Source organism: Corvus hawaiiensis, chromosome 2, assembly GCF_020740725.1.
Source record: "Corvus hawaiiensis isolate bCorHaw1 chromosome 2, bCorHaw1.pri.cur, whole genome shotgun sequence".
In the NCBI taxonomy this organism is placed as follows: Eukaryota; Metazoa; Chordata; class Aves; order Passeriformes; family Corvidae; genus Corvus; species Corvus hawaiiensis.
Window position 1 is genome coordinate 92,720,828 of NC_063214.1, and position 22,029 is coordinate 92,742,856.

The following is a 22,029-nucleotide window of genomic DNA, read 5'->3' on the forward strand; positions in this document are numbered from 1 at the left end:
ACTGAGTATTTTTAGCTTATATTTTTTCCTAGACTCCCTGTTCCATTTTTTTTTTCATCTTCACCATAAAAACCTGAAGAATAGTGGAAATGGGTATAATAGGCCTAAAGACCCAAATCAATTTTTCTGATTGTGAAGATACTTCCTAAGAAAATGTAATTTTGTCACCAAACACTTACTCTTCTCTGCAGAATTGAATATATGACTACCTTTTCCTTTAGCACATGGCCCTGTGACGTCTACTGCAATACCACACTTCTGACAATTGATTCCCGCTTCAGTGCTTGAGCTGAGGCAGAAGAATGGAGATGAAAGCGGAAAACCAATGTAGATTTCCAAGCCCAAAATGAGTGAAAGCTTCCCAAGCTCCTGAGAAGTGCTTTTCTCTGACTCAGGATATGTCCCTTCTTAAAATATCAAAGCAGTTGTCCCTTCTTGAAATAGCAACCAGGCACAGACAACTCACTGCAGGCATGCTCTTCAAAAATAGTTAAACCCCCCATTTCCCCGGTGTTTCAGGGAATTTCCTCACACAATCTGATGCATGCAAGATATAAATCTCATCATTTGTATTTACTATTTTATATGAATTTATGCCAGGGTTTCTCTTCATAAATGTCTTTGCTTGTACTTTACTTACCGAACAAGTTCAAACAACCTAGTTTTGAACATAATAAAATAGTAACGTTATATAAAGCCTATTTTGTTTCAATTAATAGAATTATATGTGAGATATTGAATCTTGTATCCTGCAGAAATGGGAAACAAAGCAGGAATTTCTTAAAACAGGAATTAGTGCTAGGTTTTATATTCAGTAAATATAAATTTTAAATTAAACACCGTAGACACAAAGCAGCATTAACAAAGAGTCATTCAGTTATGCTGTAGATCCCAGATAAATTTACCATTATTACCTCAGGTAGGTCTTCAGCTTTACTGACAACAGGAAAATACAAGAAATACATAAAACCAAACCACAAGTAGTTCACCTTTATCTTCTGAAGATTTATTCAAGCAGTCTAAATCAAATCACATGACAGCTTAAAAAAACTGTATTGCTAGCCCAGTTTTTCATTTAGTATTTTCAAAAAAAAAGATCTTTAGTTAAAGAGAATGAAAACAGTATTTCTCAAAGTTTTATCAAAAAGTAAGAATGGTGTAGCATATAGAATGCTATAGTCAGGATGGTTTTCTCTGAAGATTTGCTGTTTATTGGAGGCAAAGAAATATCAGTTCATCTTTTTGAGTAGGAAATGTTTCCTTTCCAACTTGAAGATCCAACTTAGTACATGATATAATAATTTTCTCTTCCTAGATTACCTGGATGTGCTGAAAATTAGAAAAGAAATATGGAAATGTTTTGACTGTAGGAATTGTAAATCATTTGTTTCTCCCTTCATTGAACAAAAAAACCTTCTCTGTTCTTACTTGCTGAACCTGAGGTATTTTATAGATACCCAGCCTTATTTTACATCAAATAAACCCAACAAGAGGAAGCATACATTGGGGATCATCGTAGGATGGCAAAGGTCTGACAGAAGAGCATATCTACTTTGAATATGTCATTCACTCTTCTCAGACTCTGTGTGTCAGCTGTAAGCCCTTCTCTTCATTTTCAAAACAAATAGTCTCAGCCTGTCTCTCTCCTGATGGGGACTGCTTTTTCATGCTGAAATTCTGGCTTTCTTAAAATCAGCAGAAGTTTTGACACTGAATTCAATCAGGGTCATGATTTTGCTCTCATTTTTGGATCATTTTAGTTAATGATTTCACTTGATCTCTGTATCCTGGTTTATACAGACCACTCAGATGAACACTTACCATTCCTATAAGTCAAGTAGTTAACTGTGTCCTATTTTTTTCTCTCCTTTTAACAAATCAAAGTGTTTGATTTGCTCTCTGCCAACAGAGCTAGGAATAGCATATCCTCAGTCTCTTCGTGCCCTGATTTGCAGTATATTGTATGTTATGAAGGTGTGGAATTGGATTAAAAGCTACAGCACAGTGTTCTGAAGATAAACCCACTGCAGGTGTGCAGTTTAATAGGATTTTGATTTGGTAACAAGTGAACAAAAAGCAGAAGCCTAGAATGGATTTTCTAGATGAAAAAATGCTATTCATGCTGAGAGAAAGCAACTGCAAGCTCCATGATAGGGAATAAAGATCTGGCCAATGCTCTCTGAGCTGCACTTTAATAGATTACAGCTTGTTCAGATCATCTCTGTTACTGCCACCAGTTTCATTGATTCTGAGTTCATACTAGGTGTGTTTGGCTCTATAGCATTTTATCTGCCACACTTCCCCGCTAAGCCGGTGTGTACAAATCTTCTACTGTCTCGCTCCTTGCCCTCTACATTTTTTTGTATAAAACTAATGTTTTCTTTGGGAGATCCCGCCAATTCAGAATGTATTCTGTCTTCAAGAGTATTAACTCTATTTATTGACTCTATGTATTAACTATTTAAGATATATTTAAAGATAACATTCATGAATGTACTGCACTGTTCAAAATAAATGGAAAAAAAATGGTCTCTCTGCTGAGAAGTCTAATTTATATTCAGCATCAACTCAGAATGGAAGACCAGAAACAGATGGGGAAGGAAGAGGAAGAATGAAGGTGACAACTAAAAGATCACGAAGGGATCTGCTAAGCCACACATATTGGTGCTGCTGCTGTCAGGGTAAAGTTGGGAGATTCTTTTCTGATTTCTTTTACCAGTCCTCCCTCATATTTTTCCAGGGTTTCATAGCAAGACTGAGTGGTTAGCACTAATTTCAAAGAGCTGAGTGTGGAGGTGCAATGAACAGATTTTTTTTTCCACAGCATAACAGGCTGTAGAGAAGGCATAGAAATGCCTTGTGGGACAAGATTAAAAAGCTATGGAGGTTGGGTGGTGCTGGCAATGGATGGAGTGGAGAATGGGAACTGATGAAAGGCACTGGGTTGCAGAAAGCTGCCAAGCCTGCCTGAGGTGAAGGAATTAAAAGCAAAAATTATGAAATAAACCTGAGCAATATGTCAGGCAGCAGAAATGTGGTCCAGGAAACAGCAGTGTGGCTGGTGGATGCTGCTATGGCTGCTGAGGGTTTAGATACCCAACAGAATGGGCTGTGGCCAAAAGGGGATTAGTCAAGAGCAGGGACAGATGGCTCCTTGGAAGCATGATGATGATTTTTGGTGGTCAAAAGTCACAGAACAAAAATCCTTGTGCAGTGGGAATCTTGTCAGAGAATCTACAGAGATGACAATACAAACAAAGCAGTGAGTGATAGAGATGCTTTTGGCAACTGTGTTTTTCAGAAACCTGTGTCATCAGTGTTGATATACAAAAGAAAGAATCTGCAATGGTTGAGGTGGGAGCTACCACCCATCTGAAGAAGATGAGTGGGCAGAAGTGCTCACTCACTCTCTCACAGCTCCTGAAGCCCTTTTGAGCTGCAGATTCAAGTTTTTCAACTCCCATCACAAACTGTAAGCACTTGAACCACAACTTAACAGGCGCTTACTAGAATCTCCTTTTCATCCCAGTTGTCAGAATCTTGCACATAGACTGGTAGAACCCACCATCTGTTGGATTCTTTAATCTCTAAACTTCTACACTTTCTCAACCATTTGCTGTGTCCTTCTCTCCTCCACACCTTAAGTCCTCATACTTCTCCTTTCACATTTTACACCCTTTCCCTGTTATTCTGAAAGGGGTGATTCCTCATCCCTCACTCTAATCAGCCTTGCTCTGTTCTTGCGATCAGGTACAAAAAATGCAAAACTGATAGGCACATTTATAAGCGCATCACTTACACAGACCAAGTCCTTGTCTGATGACCCCTGCAGAAACCATTGCAATGGGCATAGGCCATACAAAAGGCAGCACAGTGAGGAGCACAGGAAATGGGCAGATATTGAATAAAATTTCTAGAGGTTTATTTCCTTGTTTCTGACCATCAGTGATTAGAGGTCTCCTGCAAATTATCAGCACCCAGCGCAGTTTACGTTTTGACATAAAGGTGGTATGGCAGGATGGGTCAATATTCCACATTTGAAAAATAACAAAATCTGTCAAACATGGCCATTGCATGTACAAATCATTCTTGGTTTGCCCCCTGTGTGCCTGCTTTCTCCCCTCCAATTTTCTTTGCTGAACTACATTAGAAAAAAAAATTAGGGTCCCCTAAACGTCTTTATAACTAATAAAGATGTTTTTAAAACAGTCAATTTCCACTCCTGTGGAAGTGTATGGAAACTGAATACCTCTTGGGAGTAAAATAACTATAGTAGTGTCACCCCCAAAATATAATTTTTCTCTGTGAGTCTTGGTGCCTTTAACATTTGTCTTTCACAGTTTTATGGAAAACACCATGTACTCTGAGATATAAGACAAGTGCTCTTACTGCATGGAAGAGAAATATGAAAACAGCTGAATGTCTAATTCATCACTTGCATTAACCACAGAGGCTTGATCCATGTCCCCATGTGTTCTTGTATTTTAGCCTCGTGTTCTAGAAGACTTAGAGTCTATCTCGTTTTCTACCTGCATGTCACACCTTATGCTAGTAAGTTTGGAGCAGTGGACTGACTGCAAGAAAAGCTGGTGGAGCAGAGAAGTCTCGAGGATTTCCTATTTCTGAAGATATTTCATATATTTTGATAAAAGTAACAGATAAGTGGAGGGAAGAGAGCCTCTCAGCGCTTCCAACAGTGAGGAAAGACCACACCATGCCCTCTCTTTTTTGATCAATGAATACATGCAGTCTGTTTGTCAGCTAGCAGATGGCCTGCTTGCAGCCCACCAGAACAGCACTGCTCTTCCTTAGACAACACTTGAGGAATCAGAAGGAGCTCCAGAGGTCTGCTGGAAACCTAAGGAAAGAATCAGGAACCTGTGGTGCTGGGGAGGTGGGTGATGTTGAGATTACAATCCCTTGATAGGATCATGGGGTGGGGGCAGGATGTAGATGATGCTTTGTGGCTTGAGGTTTCAGTGACATTGGACACAGCTCCATGCAAACCTGGATTTCGTTAGTTGTACTTTACATGCATAAAAAACCCCAATCAGCCATACATCTTCCAACTGGTCCTAATTTATAACTTTTTTTCCCACCATTTTCTTTTAAGTTAATGTTAATTTCACCTTGCTGACAGTGGAGGTGCTCACCAAACAACTCAGAACTCTGGAAAACATTGCTTAATCCGAAGTTATTCTGGTTCTGCATCACAAGAGCTGTCTGTTGAGCATTAGCTTGAGGTTCTTCCTCTGCAAAACAAGCTGAGAGATGGCTGGGCTCATAAATACACAGAAGAGGGACCTCATTTTGCCTTGCAACCAAGGAATTTCCCTCTTCCTTCTCCTCTTCTATATAGGACTGGAAAATGTGAGCCGCAAAATCAACAAGTAGCATATTCAACAAAAGCCAGGATCCTAGGTTTAAAGAAAAACAAAGATAATTATCACAACCTCTTCATTTGCTTATCTTTACAATGTGTTATTTTTTGGAAGGACTTCATTGTAGTAATAGGCTAGACAAAGTAATGGACCAGCACTCATCAGACAGTACCTACTAAATTATGTACATCCAAATAGCCCAGAAAAGTAGGCACCAACGCAACTTTTAAACATAAACAAAATTTTTTTCCCTTATTTAACTAGAGAGGAAAGTTGTGTTCATTCACTTTCCTGTTCAAGTTCTTCCCCCACATTCACTTCTACTGCAAGGCTTATCAATAACTACATATTATCCCCATTCTCCCCTCAGACAGGTAAATCATTCCACCTCTTCCCAAGCAAAACCTCCTACAGACGTCTGTATGTGTTGTATCTATGACATTAAATGGCCCACCTTGCAGCTTGGACCATAACTGATAAAAGCCAAGAGAGACTCACTGACTTTTGAATCATACTTTGGTTGAAAGCCCTTACAGTAAAAAGTAGATCTTCTTCCACACCATAAATCTGCATAGGAATTCACTGAGCAATTTATAACCTCTGCATCCCACAAACCAGTTTATATGTACATCAACAAGGAGATATCACAATTTATACGAATGACCACAGTTTACAGAGCTTTAAAAATGAAAAATACTCTCTTTTGATGTTATATATGTGTGAGAAGCTGCTGCTTCTGCTGTTCATCCTCTTGAGGATCTTTAAACTATAGGAAAGTAGGGGGAAGTACTTGTTTACCTGTGGAGCAAGGAAAGGGATTTTTATAGATGGAGTTGAAAATATATAGATTTGTTACTAGTAGTCCAACAGTGTTTCTAACAGTCTTACAGGTGTTTTCAATATATGCTCTAAGAGTAAGCATGAAACCAAAGCTACCACTCCAGTTGTCCCTTGGGATAATACAGAGAAACACAGTTCTCAACAGGGACTAGGTTGAAGCAACTTGCTTGCAGAAGAGGAACGCACAGCTCACTGCTCAGTCCCCATGGCTTGACAATGCATCCCTGAATGCCTTGGAAGGTAGACCAGTAAGGAAACAGAGGTGTGAGCTGACATGAAACTCTGTGAGGGAGATATGTAGAGGCACATTTTCCGGAAAGGAGACGGAGCTGAAGGAGCTGTAGAGGTCCCATGAGCCCTCACTGCTGTAACACACTTGCTCCCTGCTGCCTTACAGCAGGGGTAACTGCAGGGTTCCTCCAACCTCACTTGGGCATCACTCAGATGGAGGCTGGGCTGGAAAAGGTTAAAAATCAGTCCTAAATTCAGAGGTTAAGTATACCAGTCTATTATGTGTGCTGGATGTGGCAAGCTAGAAGGCAAGAGATCAAGTCAGATTAATTTTGGTTACTGGTATTTAGTTTATTTTGGGGGCAGAAACACTGCATTAACATGACACACATTTCCCTACATAATTGTGTTTCCTGTGTGTGGATGCTACATAGTTCATATTTTGAAGAAATGCTGAGATTTAAGAAATTTCTGGAAAGCAATGATCCCGAGTACAGAACTTTTACACCAGATGGCTTGTTAACAGCAATGCTTCAGCCTGTCTGCTAAAATTCAGTATCCTAAAGGAATAGAAACATGCAAAAAAAGGGACATTGATAGATCAAATAACCCAACATCTTAAGAGTAAAGAAAGAAGATAATAATGATCAAATTATCGAAGCATCACAGCAAAATATTAAAAAATATTTTTAACTGTCATATTTGAGAATAAATTCAGTTTTAGTGTTATTGAAGTATAGTAGGAAAAATGTCATAAATTGAGTGAAAATTTAATTGTAATTAGTTTAATGAAGTCTCAGCAGACCAAGAGATATGCTCCATCCATTGTATCCTATCCATCAACACAACCGCAGAACAGGGAGGCAATTCCTTAAACTCTTCTTGTGATGGAAAGTGGGAAAAGGATTTCATTATCATGGGGGATTTCAATAAACATTTTGCTTCCAGTACAGTTCTTGGAATCCATTCTCTATTTATTCATTGCCAAAAATATTGGATGTAACATTGGAGAGTTTTGTGCAGAACTCCTCTGCAGAGAAAGGACTAATTATTTTACTATTACTGTGACGCAGCAGGTGATGGAGAAGGGACCCTACCACGCTATGTTCCCTGCAGACACAGAACAAAACTCTGATCCCGCTCCAGACAGTTTACAAAGTAAATAGAAGGCAAAAGGTAGCAGCTTGATGAAGAAGAAAGGTGTGTTCATACATGCACAAGCACAGGCATTAATGGGATAAGAATACTCAAGAACACAAAAGGCAATATACCCCTTTGTTATGTATTTATAGCAAACATATGAAAGTACGGTTTTGAAGGGGCATTTCAAAGAAGATAATGAGGTTTTCTTTGGCTATTTGTATGAAGCTGCATCCAGTAGAAGAGTTAAAAATATGAAGGTGCTCCTTTGAAAATCTAAAAGGCATTTCATACAGTTTGGGATTAGATGCAACTCACAGGAGACGGTATATTTCTGCAGAAATTGCACTTCTGCAAGGTGTTACAAGTGAAGAGAAAGGCAGTTAGGGTAGAGACTGGACTGGTTTAAGGTGTGTTTGTATCACTTCAAGCCTCGTGAGGGAACACAACTGCACAGTTCCTTTCCTTCTCCGTCCTTGCACTGGTGTATGATGGATTTGATGTTTGACAGCTCAGAGCCCTAGAATGGAGAGAAAACTAACCCAGCTAAAGAAGCGACTTATTTTTCAGTCAGTTTAATACCTTTGACAGGTTTACTGCTGGCTAGGCAAGCACTTAGGTCAGTGTAAGCCATAAGGAAAAGGAGCATATATCTCTAGAGGAACTAACTGCCTTTTTGGCAACTAGTTATTGCAGTGGCTCTTCTCTGGCCGTATTACACAGAAAGAATCTGGAGGCCTTGGAGCTATCACTTGAGAGGTCTGGAATGTTTATGGTTTGGAATATATGTGGCCCCAGATCTCCATCAAACCATTCTGCTGTGGTGTGCAGCTCTCATAGGAGGAAAAGCAGAAGCTCTCACCTCAGGCTGCTGTTCCCTGTTTCCCCACAGACAAGCTACAACTTCTGCCAAAAGAGGGAGTCCTGGCTTTCCTGCCATCTACAGCTGCGTGCTCCTACTCTCCTCGCTCCTGCTCATCCTAGCGTTTTGCTCAGGGAACTGGTTTGGTCAAAAATGAATAATTTAATTTCCCTGACCTTTCTAGCCACATCATCAGGAGAATGGTGATAGAAGGAAAGGAGTAGGAAGAAGGGATGACTCTATTAAATGTTGCATGAATTTATGTCAGTTAAAGTCATAGAATCACAGAAACACAGAATGGTTTGTGTTGGAAGGGACCTTAAAGACCATCTAGTGCCAACCCCCTGCCATACACCTTCCAAAGGTTGCTCAAGGCCCCATCCAACCCGGCCTTAAACATTTCCAAGGATGGGGCATCTACAGGTTCTCTGGGCGACCTGTTCCAGTGCCTCACCACCATCATAGCAAAGAATTTCTTCAGAATATCCAATCTATACATGCTCTTTTTCAGTTTAAAGCCATTCCCTGTTGTCCTGTCACCACATCACCAGCTCTCGTTGGCCGCTTTAGGTTCTTTTGGATCTGTTGCCTCTGCCATCTCAGGTCAAAATCGGGCATATCAAATTAGAGTCACAAAGATCCTATTTACCAAAACTGTCTGTCCTGTTGATGGTCAGAATCTTGCCTACATTGCTCAGTAGGAGGTTCCATTTCAACATGAAATCTGATGCCTGCTCTTTAAACGCCTCTTTACTCTTGCTTGGCTGCAGACAAAGAAAAAAATTGGTTTATGATAAAGTTGGTTAAAAGAATTCCATATTGTGTGGCAGACTATTTCCCTGTGCAAACCACATACAAAGGTGAAAAAAGCAACAAGCTTTTTTTCTATTAGAATCCTAAAATATCTTAGGTTGAAAGAGATCTTTGGATATTATCTATTCCAATCTCTTGTCCAAAGCATGGCCAGCTTAGTTCAGGCCTTGTCCAACCAAGTGCTGAATATCTTCTGGATAAAGATTCCACAGCCTTTCTAGGTAACCTCTTCCTATGCATAACTACTCTAATGGTAATTTTTTTTCTTTGTATCTATTGGAAATTTTCTTTGCTGTAACTAGTGTCTACTGCCTTATGCCCTATAACTGTTGACTCCCAGGGAAAGTCCCGCTCTATCTCCTCTATACCATCCCATGAGATAGCTGGGGGTTATATGAGATGAAGGCATCATAGAATTGTAAAGTACTATTCTTCATTTAAAAAGAAAAAAATAAGAGTAAATAATTAAGACAAGTAGATAGAGTTTACTCTGCTTCTTCAGAAAGGAGAAAAAAACCCCAAAATCTAAGTACCACACAAACCCAAGTTAATTGTTGTGGCAACCAACCAAATGCAGCAGTACCAACACGGTGACACAAACTGTGAATCAGTGAAGGTAGAGGGGCGGTAGAGTTGGTAATCTATTGAAAGGTGCATGTGTGAGGATGGTCATACTTGAATCTTTCACAAGAGCTAGAGACTTCATAGTAGAAATTCTTGGTACTTGCTAAAAGTCAAGTTTGGTGAATTGAGGATGTAAGGAGCCATGAAGTGCTCTCTTCATTTATATCAACATATTACTTAGGAATTTTGGTTTATCAGGGGCTGTGATAATGTGCCTATGAAATGAGAGCAGATACTGAAACCACTTGAGTGGATCTATGCACAGAAATATGCTTGTAGTTGTTTGCACAGATGGAATTTTTGTATGCCAATTAATTCTCCCTTTTTCCACAGCATGCATAAATTGTATTTATGCAAATCTGCAGTCTGGTCAGGTTGCTAGTGTGCAATGTAGCTCCTGCAGACTAGTGACAGTCAGGATGTATCAGGATAAGTGATGTGATCGGTCTTTGTATTCAGAAATGATTAATTTTATACCTTAATAACAAAAGTCTGGAGATCTGAAGACAAACAGCTCAGGAGATCCCGAATATCTGTGGAAGATGTGAGTGAAGAAATGAAGTTTTTCAAACCTGTGAAATACAGAAGGGAGATCATTACTTGAATTGATTGGTTTGCCTTTTGGGTTTTTTTCTGCAATTTTAAGCTTTTTTTTTTTTTAATCTTTACCTTAAAATAGATTAAGATATCTGCTTCTAGCATTTTGATTAATATACCATTTCTTTAGTGAGGAATAGTACCCTACTTTGAAATCAGTCAGAATTCATGTTTATGTCCATTTCCAGTGTGACTGGGCTGACCTAATCATGATGGCAAAGGTGGCAAGAAAAAGCAGTTCCAATGAAAAAGCTGAAATTTGGTTATAGGCAATGCTAACTTACTTATCTGAGATTTTATGTGGTTGAGGAAAAAAAAATAACCTTGGTCTGTTTGTTGAAGGGAAAAAAATTTTTAAAACAATAACAGAAAATGCAGAATATTCTGTAGACCAACAGAAATATGGATAATGTTGCCACATATCAGTGCAATTGTTCCTGCAAAAGTCTGGCAACTACCACCCAATGCCAAAAGGTAAATTGCACCTCCCTGAATTTATACCCTTCTAATTGAAACATCTTCCTTCAAGAAAGCATATGGATAAATTCTGTGAAACCTTTCTTATTATAAATGACAGTTTGGAAAAGCAATGAAAACAGAGAATGCAACAAATCCACCTCGAAAAGACTAAGAACATTGATAATACAACGGAAAAATGTAAAAAGTGTTCTATGCAGTGGTTTTGGTTTTAGTATGTACACATATTATTGAAATGGTTCCCCTGATGGTTCTGTGAAGCAGGCAAGTTATTACTCCTACTGAAAGCAGTCACAGAAAGTGTGTGACAAATCCCTTGTCAGTGCGTGAGTTGATGATGGACCTGGAAGAAAGAGCTGAGGCTCCCCCTGTTAGTTCTGTGCACAGCCTAGTCCAACTTGCCCATCTCTTGCTAATATTTTAAATGGCAGACCATTAATCTAAAAATTATGTTGCCATTATTTTTCTATTCCTTTTCATTAGGGTGTCAAATGCATTATGTCACGGCTGCATACAAACTGTGTATTTTGCTGTTTACAGCACAACATTGATCCCACAGGTCGCAATACAGCAAAAGGACACGAACACTAAAAGGTTTTGTCCAGTTCAGCATACGGTGTTTTAAAATCCAGCCACAATAAATGATTTTGTGTGCTTCAACTAAAAACAGGAAAATGCAATGATTGAAAACATCTTTTCTGTCAAAAGAAACAATAAAAAAATATCCCTTGTCAACCTTCTTCTAGGAGATACATAATTCAGTAACACAGACCCCACTCCTGATGTCACAAAAAGCTTTAAGAAAGTCAGAACCAAAAGCCTTTAATTCTTAACCTTTAAAGTTAGGAGGATAATATCCCATGCTCCAGTCTCAATTTTATTGGCTCTTTTCTAGCCCTTCAGGTTACAGGAAGACAGTGATTCCCAGTAGGGCAGATGTCATAAATAAACAAGAGGAAATGCTGGACCTTTAACAATGACAAGCAAGTGCTTAAGAGAAAAGACAATAAATAGCAGAAATTAATTACATTTTAATTGTATGTTTTTCTGCCGCTTCTTTGGATTCCTAAACTTCTCTTGAAAGAGGTCTTTAGTCACATCCAGAGATTTCTCATTGAAGATGGCATGCAAGCCTGATCTCAGAACAGTGACTGTGCTGTTGTTTTTCAAGAGTGCCCTCACTGTCTGTAGAGAATAAAAAAACAGTTAATGCCTTTCATTTTCTCAAACCCTTAACTCAGCCAAATAAGGGAATTGAAAAAGGAAAGCTTCCCTTATTCAGTACAAGACTTCATATGACCAGTCTCCAAACTGGATGTTGGGGGGGTATAGGATCAAAGGAGATAAATCTGAAGTTGTCTTCAAGAGAGTTTTTGTTCTGGGAGACATTCTTTTCAATGACGCTCTATGTCGTCTGTGATGGAGCAGACGAGGTTAACATACTTGAATTATCTGGGCAATTGCCTGGGCAATTGGCTTTGCCTAGAGTTATTATAATTACACTAAATAATGGTATTTTGTCCAAAGCATGGAATGGTGTAACAGGGATGGCTTTCCCTCAGTGTTATCTGTCCTTAATTCATGTTGCAATTTAATTCAAAGGCAAGTTTTATCAAGTTGCTAAAACCTTCGAGAGAGTAAAATTAACATTAGAAATATGGTATTAGTTAAAACAATATTAGTTGCTATTTTATCCCATTTATCTGCTTATGAGTCATTAGTGAATGAATGTCTTCATATTTGTCCCAAAAAGTATTACTCACATAGCTATTGCAAACAATTTTCAGACTAGTATTTATCATCGTCTCTTCACTTTTTAAAATTAGTTGCTAATATCACACAATATTCCTTAAGATTCTTGATGAAATGATGAAAAACAGTCAAGGAAACAAAATCTGAATCCATTAAATTTTGTTAACAAATACATTTAGTCTCTCATTTCCATACTGAAATCAGTAAGATCCTAAAGCCTCTTTTGGACTTTGGGCTTTTCTGTGAATAATCCTTGTCCAGTTGGGCTTTTCAGAGGAAAAGTAGGTTTTCTAAAATTTTGAAAAACTTCAGGATTCATAAATGTTTTAACAAATCTCATTCACCAGGTGCTTAACATGACCCCACAAGCAGCAACAAATGCAGCTGACCATTTCTTTGCAAAAATTACCAATATAGCTATTTTTCATCTCTCTGCTAACTGTTTTGAAATACCAAACCAAATCTAATTCTCACTCCGCAATCTCCTTCGTCTAAGTTAAAGACAAAGGCATTCTTCTTATTTGGTGTTTCCAGTGACATAAAAAGAGCCTGCAACAAGAATACACAGCCCACAGCCTGGGAACTACCAGGGCAGCATCTTCAGTAGGCTGCTAGTACCTGACTCCATGCCCCAACACTAGACTGGTCCCTTTACCCATTGGATTTCACCATACTAAACATGATTCTCTAAAATGACTGAGAGCCAGCCCTCTCAACACTCAAATCCAGCTTACCAGAGGCAGGAATCAGCCACAGGAAATGACAAGCATCATATTCACATTCTTTTCTCGCAGGGAATTTGCACCTTTTTGTGCTCTAATTATTTCTGCATGTCCAGGTAGTAGCAGCTGTCAGCCTGCTTTATCTACACATGGTGGGAAAGTTACTTTTTTTTTCTTTTGAATGCTGACCCTGCCAAAATTGTTCCTACTTTCTTACCAGATGGCTAAATTATTGTGAAGTACTCTACAAGGGATGGTGTGGTTACACTGCTCAGAGGCTGCAGCTGCACAGTGCCTCTGTAGCACTTCTCATCAGGAGCACTCTTGCCTGCTCTGACCATCAGTCTCTAGTAGAAATTCCTGATGCATTTTAGACAGAAAACTGAGAAGATTGATTAGAAATATCAAATTACTCCTGTGTGAGAAGAGGAGATAAACTTCACCTTCAGAGAAAAATAACAGAGGAAGAATGTGATGGAGGTTTGTGGGAAGAATTGCAGGAAGCATAGAAATTTTAAAATAATAAAAGAAAGATAGAACAAATAATTAAACCTTGGAACTCACTACCCCAAAATGTCAAGTACAGTGAAACTCTTTTGCTCTTCCCTTGTATTTTGAAGAGGCTCTACAGAAGGTACGAACATAATTTACTTGTGAGAGCTATAAGCATAAGTTCAACCCTGATTGTCAGGTCTGCTGTGTTCTATTTGTGTGGGTTAAACAGTATAAAAGGGATGTAGTGCACCCAGAGGCTTCTTCTAGAGAATTTCCCCCAAGTGCTGCAATTCTCTTGCCCTAAATCTTGAGGGTGTAAATCCAATTTTGACTCTCTGCAGCTTTTCCACACATTAAGAACTGGAAGGAAAGACTCAAAAAGCTACAATCAGGCCTTTGACATCACGGCTTGAACACAAGAAGGATGATTTGAAGTCCGAGTATGCAAACCAAGTGCAAATGTCTGGGAATAGGTGACACTCATGATCTTGCTGGATCATGCTCTTCAACGCATGAGAAGCTCTGCTTAGAAGCACATAAATCTGAGCTTTTCAGGTATTAGTATCTTCAAGGGCTGCTGCAGTAAATGGAAACTGTGAGCATTCAGCACTTCATGGATATCAGCTTTTTTCTTGGGTAGACACCTGTACATCCTTATGAATGTTTGTGCTTTTTTTTTTTAAAAAAACTCATTTTTTTCTTTTTAAAGTAATAGGAGGGGTGTGTTTTGTACGCTGCTGGTGATGAAGTTTTCCCATAAAGAAAAGCTACGTTTAGTAGTCCAAGAAGCTGCAGTTCCTCCTGTCCTTCCCTCCCTCCCTCCTTTGTTTTCTCCCTGCTTCCCTTCTTCCATCTGAGTAACAATTGAAATCAGGTGGCATGTTGGGAAAATCTTGTACATGTTTGAAGGACAGAATATACCTCCTGTTCTCTTTTCCTTTCTTCCCTATTTGTGACCTTCCTTTTTCTGCTGTAGCCCAGACCACCTCAAAACCCAAGGATTCAGAAGCATCCAAGGACAACAATGGAGGGAATGCTCCAGCATGTGCTCTTGACTGACTTTGGCATGGATGGGCAAAGATACTGGAAACTGTCATCTGACCCTTCCAACTACTGTGTTCTCCTCTCCGTGGGGTACCATCAGCCACATATCAGATGCTTTCAGAAGAATCCAGAGGGAGGAAAATGTCCCCTCAGCATACTTAACAGTGTGGGAAGAGATGGGCATGGTCAGTGTACAGTTAAGCACATCCATGCTGCTGCTCTTGTCCTACCATGGAGCATTTCAAAAACAGTGCAAACTGCTGGCAGGAATGAGATTCCCAGCTTTTTTTCCCACGAATTCTGGAACATACCTTGACCATGTTGCAAAGGTCTGTCTGTCTCCTGAGCCTTTTTACAAACTCTTCAGCTGCTGTTAAAGAAGAAGAAGCAGGTGTTTCACATCATTAATATTTTACAGTCTAAAATACATAAATGAAGACAGATCTTTTAAGTTTGAAAGTAGTTCCCTCGGGGAGATTTGGAGGGTAATGGAGGGCACAGCAGGGGCACGGAGCCAGCATTATGGGATGGGCTGGGCACCCTTGCATTCAAAGCTTGCAAGAAGCTGCCCAGCTCACCACTTCTCCTTCACTGTGAATCTATTAATCCATGATGCACAGGAAGAAGACTTTCAATATTTTCTTACATTTAATACTTCCTAATTAAGACTAATGCTCTTTTAATTGTATGGTTTCAGGTGAATGAAAGCAACGTTAAATCTAAACCTGCTGTATTTTGTTTAGACAGTTTACATTTCCACCTTTATGCATCTATAATTCTTCAGCACTGTTAATAGGAGTTGGTTTCTTTTGCTCTACTTTTCTCCTGTTTATAATGTGTTATATGTAATTATGAAAAGCATGGTCCAAGAATACCCTGCTTCAGAATAAAATAAATAACTGCTTCTCAGTTGCAGGAAAACTGAATATAAAGCAACTTCTGTAGACAGACAACGATTTTCAAGTGAAAATTTCTGTTTCTGTGATGTTTGTACAAACCAGAAAGACCAGGATATATATACATAGAGTCACAGCTGATTAATTACATATACTTCTATGCATGCACATGCTCAAAACACACTACTACGTTTGCTCTGTCAAGCATTCAAATGTAAGAAACACCAAAATTAAGTCTGTCTGTGGTATTGAGCATATGAATCCTAATAAAATCTTTTGCCTACACAGGAGCTCTGTTTTGCTGCTGCAGAATTGGTCTTCACTCAATGAGCAACTGAGCAACATGAGGTTTTAGTCGGAATCTTCAGCATTAAAGGTATAAATAAACGCGTGTGTGTACATTTACAAACACACACATACACACATAGCTTTGTAGAGTACAGATTTTTTCCAATCGTCCTCTAATGTCAGTTATATTTTCCCTATGGAACTATGGTTTTTTTCCTTCTATATTGGCCTGTGCTACAGCCATTTATTAATTTATCAGCGTAAAGCCACTTGTAAGAGGAAGAGAGAATAATATCTGAGTTTCAGAGGGCATGCTGCATATTATTGGTCATCTACACAGCCAAAGCAATCATGGCAAGAGACAGATCTGTAAGAAGATTTAAGTTCAATTCAATTTACCATGAATTGGGAATACTTTTGGCTTAAATTTGTTCTCACACATTATCTAAGACCATTTATTTTTAACTGTATCCCAGCTAACTCTAGTAGTTGCTACTATCAACATTACATCAGCTAAAAATTTTTTTTAAATAATTTAAGAGTTTTGTAATACAATCTTCTCTGCAGTTTAACCAAATATTATTTTGGAAAATATCTCTCTTACTCAAACCTACCATTAGATTTGGATGTTTGAAGCAGTAATGGAAAACCTCCCAAAGGAATAAGCATCCAACATTTAACATTTTCACTGAATGATCGGATTGAGTCTATGTGTTGTGCAGGCACCTCGTCCAGGAAATCAGGAAGCAGGATGTTCTCCAATTCCTAGAATACAAATTCATGCTGCTGCATGTGACTGGTGTACCACAGATATTTACAGCAGCATGAAATGAAATTATATTGATAGTTTAAATGTAAGTGTAAAGAAGCTCATTTTTTTCTTACAATTAAGCAAGAGCTAAGCTACCTTTTTTCGCAGAAGGAAAAAGATCCTAAGAGTAAATGTTGCTTCCTGAATTAATTTCTAGACAATACCTGCTGGAAATAAGAAGCAAATTATTTTTATCAGAAAACTGCATATTTCTATGTGGAAGGTCACTGAGAAATGCAGTAGTGTTCTCAAGGGAAAAGTGACTCTCATAATCTGGAAAACCATTATCAGTTGAAATTTCAGTCACATAATCTCATGCCAGAACCACAGACCACATTTATAACAGCACACTCCATTGATATTAGGAACTTTCAAATTAATACATAGGAGCAAAATGGAAGCTATCTGAAATTCCACTGGTTCCTTTCAAAACCCATACTGGGCTGTCTCAGAAGAAGCCAAAATATAGAGGTGAGGAATAAACTCCCATTGTACAGCAAACAAGAAAGAGAGGGCCCTTCTCCTTAGAACTACCAAAAAGACACAAACATGTAATAGCATAATTACAACAAGCAAATGTGTGTACAGTACCTTGAATAGATACCTATCATAGCTTTTTAACAGCTGGCACACATCTGGCAAGCACATCAGTTCCATTCTTTCAGCCTGCAGAGACGTCCAGAATGACATGATATAGTCTTCCACCTGTCACACAAAGCCCTTTATGAATTTTCACTGATTTTACACTCATGGAATGTGAAGTGTAATTCAGTAAGACAACACACATGCACAGAAGCAAAGGAATGACCATGGGGATGGACTCTTTGCCTGGACCCATCCTGGCTGGGCTCCAGTGTAAGTGGAAGCGTTCTGTGGGGAGTGGCAGCAAGGTGAACCTCACCCAGCAGAGTACAAAAGAGGAAAGAAAGAATTGTGCTCTGGATATGAGGATGTAATTAAAGATATGTGTCCATGGCTATGTTTTATGTGCTCAGCTCAGACTTATTGATGTGTCAGGAGGGCTCAGGATATGCTTACAAACTCAGATTCTTGGAGCATATTGTGTTAATTCAGAATTTTAAAGTAACTTGACTGAATGCTCCTTTTGTCCATAAATCATCTACCTTAGCTCAAACCATCAAGTAAATAAGCTACACAGACACAATTTTACCCTTACAGTTGTTTGCTGTTGTCAGAGTAAATGTTATTAAAGAAGAGGCATACCTTGTCAAGCTTGGTCTCTCTCACCATTTCTAAGATAACTTGACAATAGTTGTAGTAGTCATTGGCAAGCAGTGCAATCTGTTACCAAAAAGAGGATACAAAATGATCTCACAGGAAAAGAGCTGACTTGTTTTATGGCCACATACTTTGAACTTACCAATTCATAAGGGTATGTTTCACTTTGAGCTTGCTCTCCAAAGAAGAACTGGTTGAAATCAGGAGAAAGGTAATGAAATGCCTCTTGTTCAGTCTTCAGATAAATGACAGATGGATAATACTGCAAATTCTTACTCTTGATGGATAAGAATATATTTTGGACAATAAAAAGAGAAGATTGCAATTAACTTGTCAGTTTGGTTGAAGGTATTAAGTATTTTCTTGAAATTGTAGGACATGATTTTATAATAAGATATATGTCTTTAGAGAAATGCTTGTCTTTTTTTAGAAAATAGGGGCGGGTGAAAGAAACAAGCAGGGCTGCCTAAATATTTAAATCCTAAACTGTACATGAATTTCTTTTCAAAACCAATGAATATTTAATGCTCTACATATCTTCCATATGTATTTTCTATAGCACCTGTGTCACACTTGTAACCCCTTGGAGAAGGCTGCAGATAGTTGGCTGTGCTGTTGGGATGACAGCACATGTCCCAGCTGTGACAATGAATGCTGTCATTGTCACAGCACTCATTACTGCACCTGAGCACTTGCTAGATGTAAGACAGACATCCAGCCTCTCCTTTTTTCCTCACTTTGGTCCACGTAAGTTTGTTGCTCATGCTCTGCTGGCTGACATCCAACAAGCCTGGTGTCAGGCCATCCCATGACAGCTCGCTGAGGGGAGAACTGCCACATGATAGTTTTGCATTGGCCCTTTTCAGTGGGCAGGGATTGTGCACTTTTTTCTTAATCATATCCTAGTATTTAAATACTTCTCATGCCAATAAACTCTGAGCATGTTGAAAAGGCGCTGTCTCAACAGCATGAAAGTCTGTTACCGTGGGCCTCAGGCAAGGAAGGTTGTGCCCCACTGACTCCCCTAATATTCAAAACCTGATCTGTCAGCCACAATTTCCGCTTTTAGTACAGACAAAATTATTTGAGCTGACGTTAAGACGACAAAAATATTTAGCTAATGGGTAAAATAGGAGTGGGGGAAGTAAGAATGTAGTGAGATTACACAGGATTATTTTGAAGAAGATGGGCTAGCTGTATTTCATCAGAACATATTAGATAGCAGTTATAATTAAACACACACATAGACATTTTGTTACATCTAATGTATCTGAAACTCACTGTTCCTTTCTTTTGTCTATTCTTCTTGTAATCAGTTGCATTTTCAGAACTCCAGGAACTTCTACTGTGATAAAATATATAACAGAAAAAACCCAAACATTCAAAAGCTCACTGATTTGTTCTCTATTTAGTAAGAAAATCAGCTCAAATTGGATAGACTGCACTAGGTTGGAGCATTGCATTTGGGAAACAAACCCCGCTCTCTTTTCTGTCATTTGGTAATCCCATGATTTTCTAGAAAATCTGAAGATCAATTTCTGAATTTAAGATAAAACTGAAACATGCATTTTAATGACAATTGACCATTTAACAGTGCAATGTCTTTGAACATCTTGTACCAGAACCATGGGTTTGTACTTGCAGTTACATTTTGTTTGGAATGGTAATAACTATTACAAACATGAAAATAACAAAAGCATAATAATCCCTGTGCTTAGGCTTCACCGTTACTACATTTTCTGCACCGTACATCAGTTTAGATGGCATTTTGTTTCTGACTATTTCCCATTTACTTTACAAGTTGGCCATGGTGTTCCACACAGACAGAATTTACCTGGACCTGCAAAGGCTTGACCACTGGCTTGTTGCTGAAAGCAGGCACAACAGGCTGCTTTCTTGCTGTACTTTCTCCTAGCTCTCTCCCTGCCTGTTTTGTTGAGGCTAATGCTAGCAGAGGGAGAGGCAATGTTGCTAGTAAAAGGGACATGCTGCAAAAATTGGATGTCTCCAGTAAAGCCTCCATCTGCTGCTGACACTTGCTCACTGTCTAGGAAGGCATTTCAAACTCAAGGGTCCTGTTGGACTTGGCTGTTTTGAAGGGTGGCAGGCTATCTAATCAAATCCTGGCTACTTGGTTTCACTGCTGTGATGTATTACAGAGCAGGGTACCACCATATGTCCTGAAGGGACAGAGAACAAAATATAGCAACTTATCTGCCTGTAAACTCCAAGCAGTGAAAATGCTTCCTCTCCACTCTTTGCCATCCACAGGACAGGCCCTTGCCACCTTTCCCTCTGCCTTACTCTGTGCCATGAAGGCTGTGCTCCAGTGAAACAACTAATTTGGCTGCCCAAGACAGGGCACAACATTTGTGCTGAGTATGTTTGGTAGTGCTGGTGACTCTTTCCCCCAAACATTTTAGAAGTGGTGACTGGACAAAGGCAAACACATGTAAGTAGAAATGTTTCATAACACCTTCAAATAGATCCTTCCTGCAGATTTCTAAACCCTGTGAAAAAAAATTAATGAATATTTTCCAGCTCCTGCTCTCCCTGAGAAGGCGGCCAGCTGTATCTTCTGCTGCTGCTACTATGGCAACACGTATCAGCATCGCTCGCCTCCAGTGTGTTGGTTCCCTCGGCAGACTGGCTCCCCACTCCCCTGACACAGGGACGTCGAGGAGAGACAAGGAGTGCTGCATGGGTTCCTCTGTGCCCCAGCAGCCAGCCAGGAGCTCACTGATGGTTGAGTGCAAATACCTACAGAACACTAACAGTTCTATGTGCTCCCACTGTAAGCAAAGGGGGCTGGCACTCACCTGGTGCTTGGCTGCACATCAGAGATGTTCACTTCCCCTGGAGAGCAGTGCCTGGGTAAAGATGGAACACACAAAAGAGGAGGTGGGTGGGAGAAAGAGAAAATGGGTGACAGCAAAATCACAAGGAGTTTCACCATCTCTCTTGCAGAGTTTGGGTGATACTATGGGGTGGGAACTAAAGCTAAAATGGGAAATACAAGAATGGGGATGAAATAAAGAATAACAGAGACATAAATGGGAAGGACAAAAGAAAAGTGAAAGGAGGGAAGGTGGTGAATGTGCATGCTGTTGACTGTCACATTACACAGAGATTAGTAAATTTAATTTGCTAGAATCAAAATAAATTTTTTTAAATTAAAAACGAATAGGTTTGCTTCACTAGACAGTCAGGAGCCTAAACCTTGCCTATTACTAGAATCAAAAAAGCAACTCTTATAGAACCAAAATTCAATGACATTTTTTAAACACTGCTGTACTCTGAGTCAGACCGGGTACCATTTTAGGGAGAGCTTGTCCTCAAAGCTCCCATTCTAAGAGGGAACACATCATATTGTAATGCAAATCAGTAAATACCGTATTTTCTCATGTCTGTAATACATTTGGAGACCTCATTGACTACAGTTGCATATATTTACACTATTTTCATAAACACCATCATCAGAGCTGTGGTACACATAACTTCAAAGAACTGAAGATTTCTAAATGAACCAATTCACAGGTGCTGTGTAAGACCATCCTCATCACTCCTTGGGTGAATATGTTCCAACCCTGACACATCCGAAGTCCCACCAACTATCAGACTGCTAACGCCTTCTTTGTATTCAAAGGCAAATCATAATAATCTTGCTGCCATTCCTGTGACATCAAAAAGCATAGCTCCAAGCTGCCAGATCCTTCAGAAGCCTAGTTCCTCACTACCAGCACCACATCAGTTGCTGTCTATCATGGTCAAGAAATAGCCTTTTCAGGAATTAGAAAGAGTGGTTCATAGTTTTGAA

The 22,029-nt window shown here is 39.2% G+C and overlaps 1 protein-coding gene across 3 annotated transcripts in view; it reads right to left on the reverse strand.

Moving 5' to 3' along the window:
- Positions 1 to 984: 984 nt before the first annotated feature.
- The window catches only part of RFX8 (regulatory factor X8), a 32,452-nt gene continuing 11,407 nt past the window's right edge, over positions 985 to 22,029 (reverse strand). The window contains exons 5-16 of one of the 3 annotated variants that reach the window (XM_048325893.1): positions 21,032 to 21,082; positions 19,494 to 19,557; positions 18,355 to 18,489; positions 18,198 to 18,275; positions 17,565 to 17,678; positions 16,777 to 16,927; positions 15,290 to 15,348; positions 11,994 to 12,150; positions 10,369 to 10,463; positions 9,104 to 9,218; positions 5,130 to 5,417; positions 985 to 1,329 (exon numbers count right to left, since the gene is read on the reverse strand). In XM_048325893.1, coding sequence (XP_048181850.1) covers positions 1,283 to 1,329; positions 5,130 to 5,417; positions 9,104 to 9,218; positions 10,369 to 10,463; positions 11,994 to 12,150; positions 15,290 to 15,348; positions 16,777 to 16,927; positions 17,565 to 17,678; positions 18,198 to 18,275; positions 18,355 to 18,489; positions 19,494 to 19,557; positions 21,032 to 21,082 — 1,354 coding nt within the window. In that variant the 3' untranslated portion in view covers positions 985 to 1,282. Of the gene's footprint in view, positions 5,418 to 9,103; positions 9,219 to 10,368; positions 10,464 to 11,993; positions 12,151 to 15,289; positions 15,349 to 16,776; positions 16,928 to 17,564; positions 17,679 to 18,197; positions 18,276 to 18,354; positions 18,490 to 19,493; positions 19,558 to 21,031; positions 21,083 to 22,029 lie in introns of all 3 variants that reach the window. The other 2 variants (XM_048325886.1, XM_048325877.1) reach the window with 2 other exon arrangements.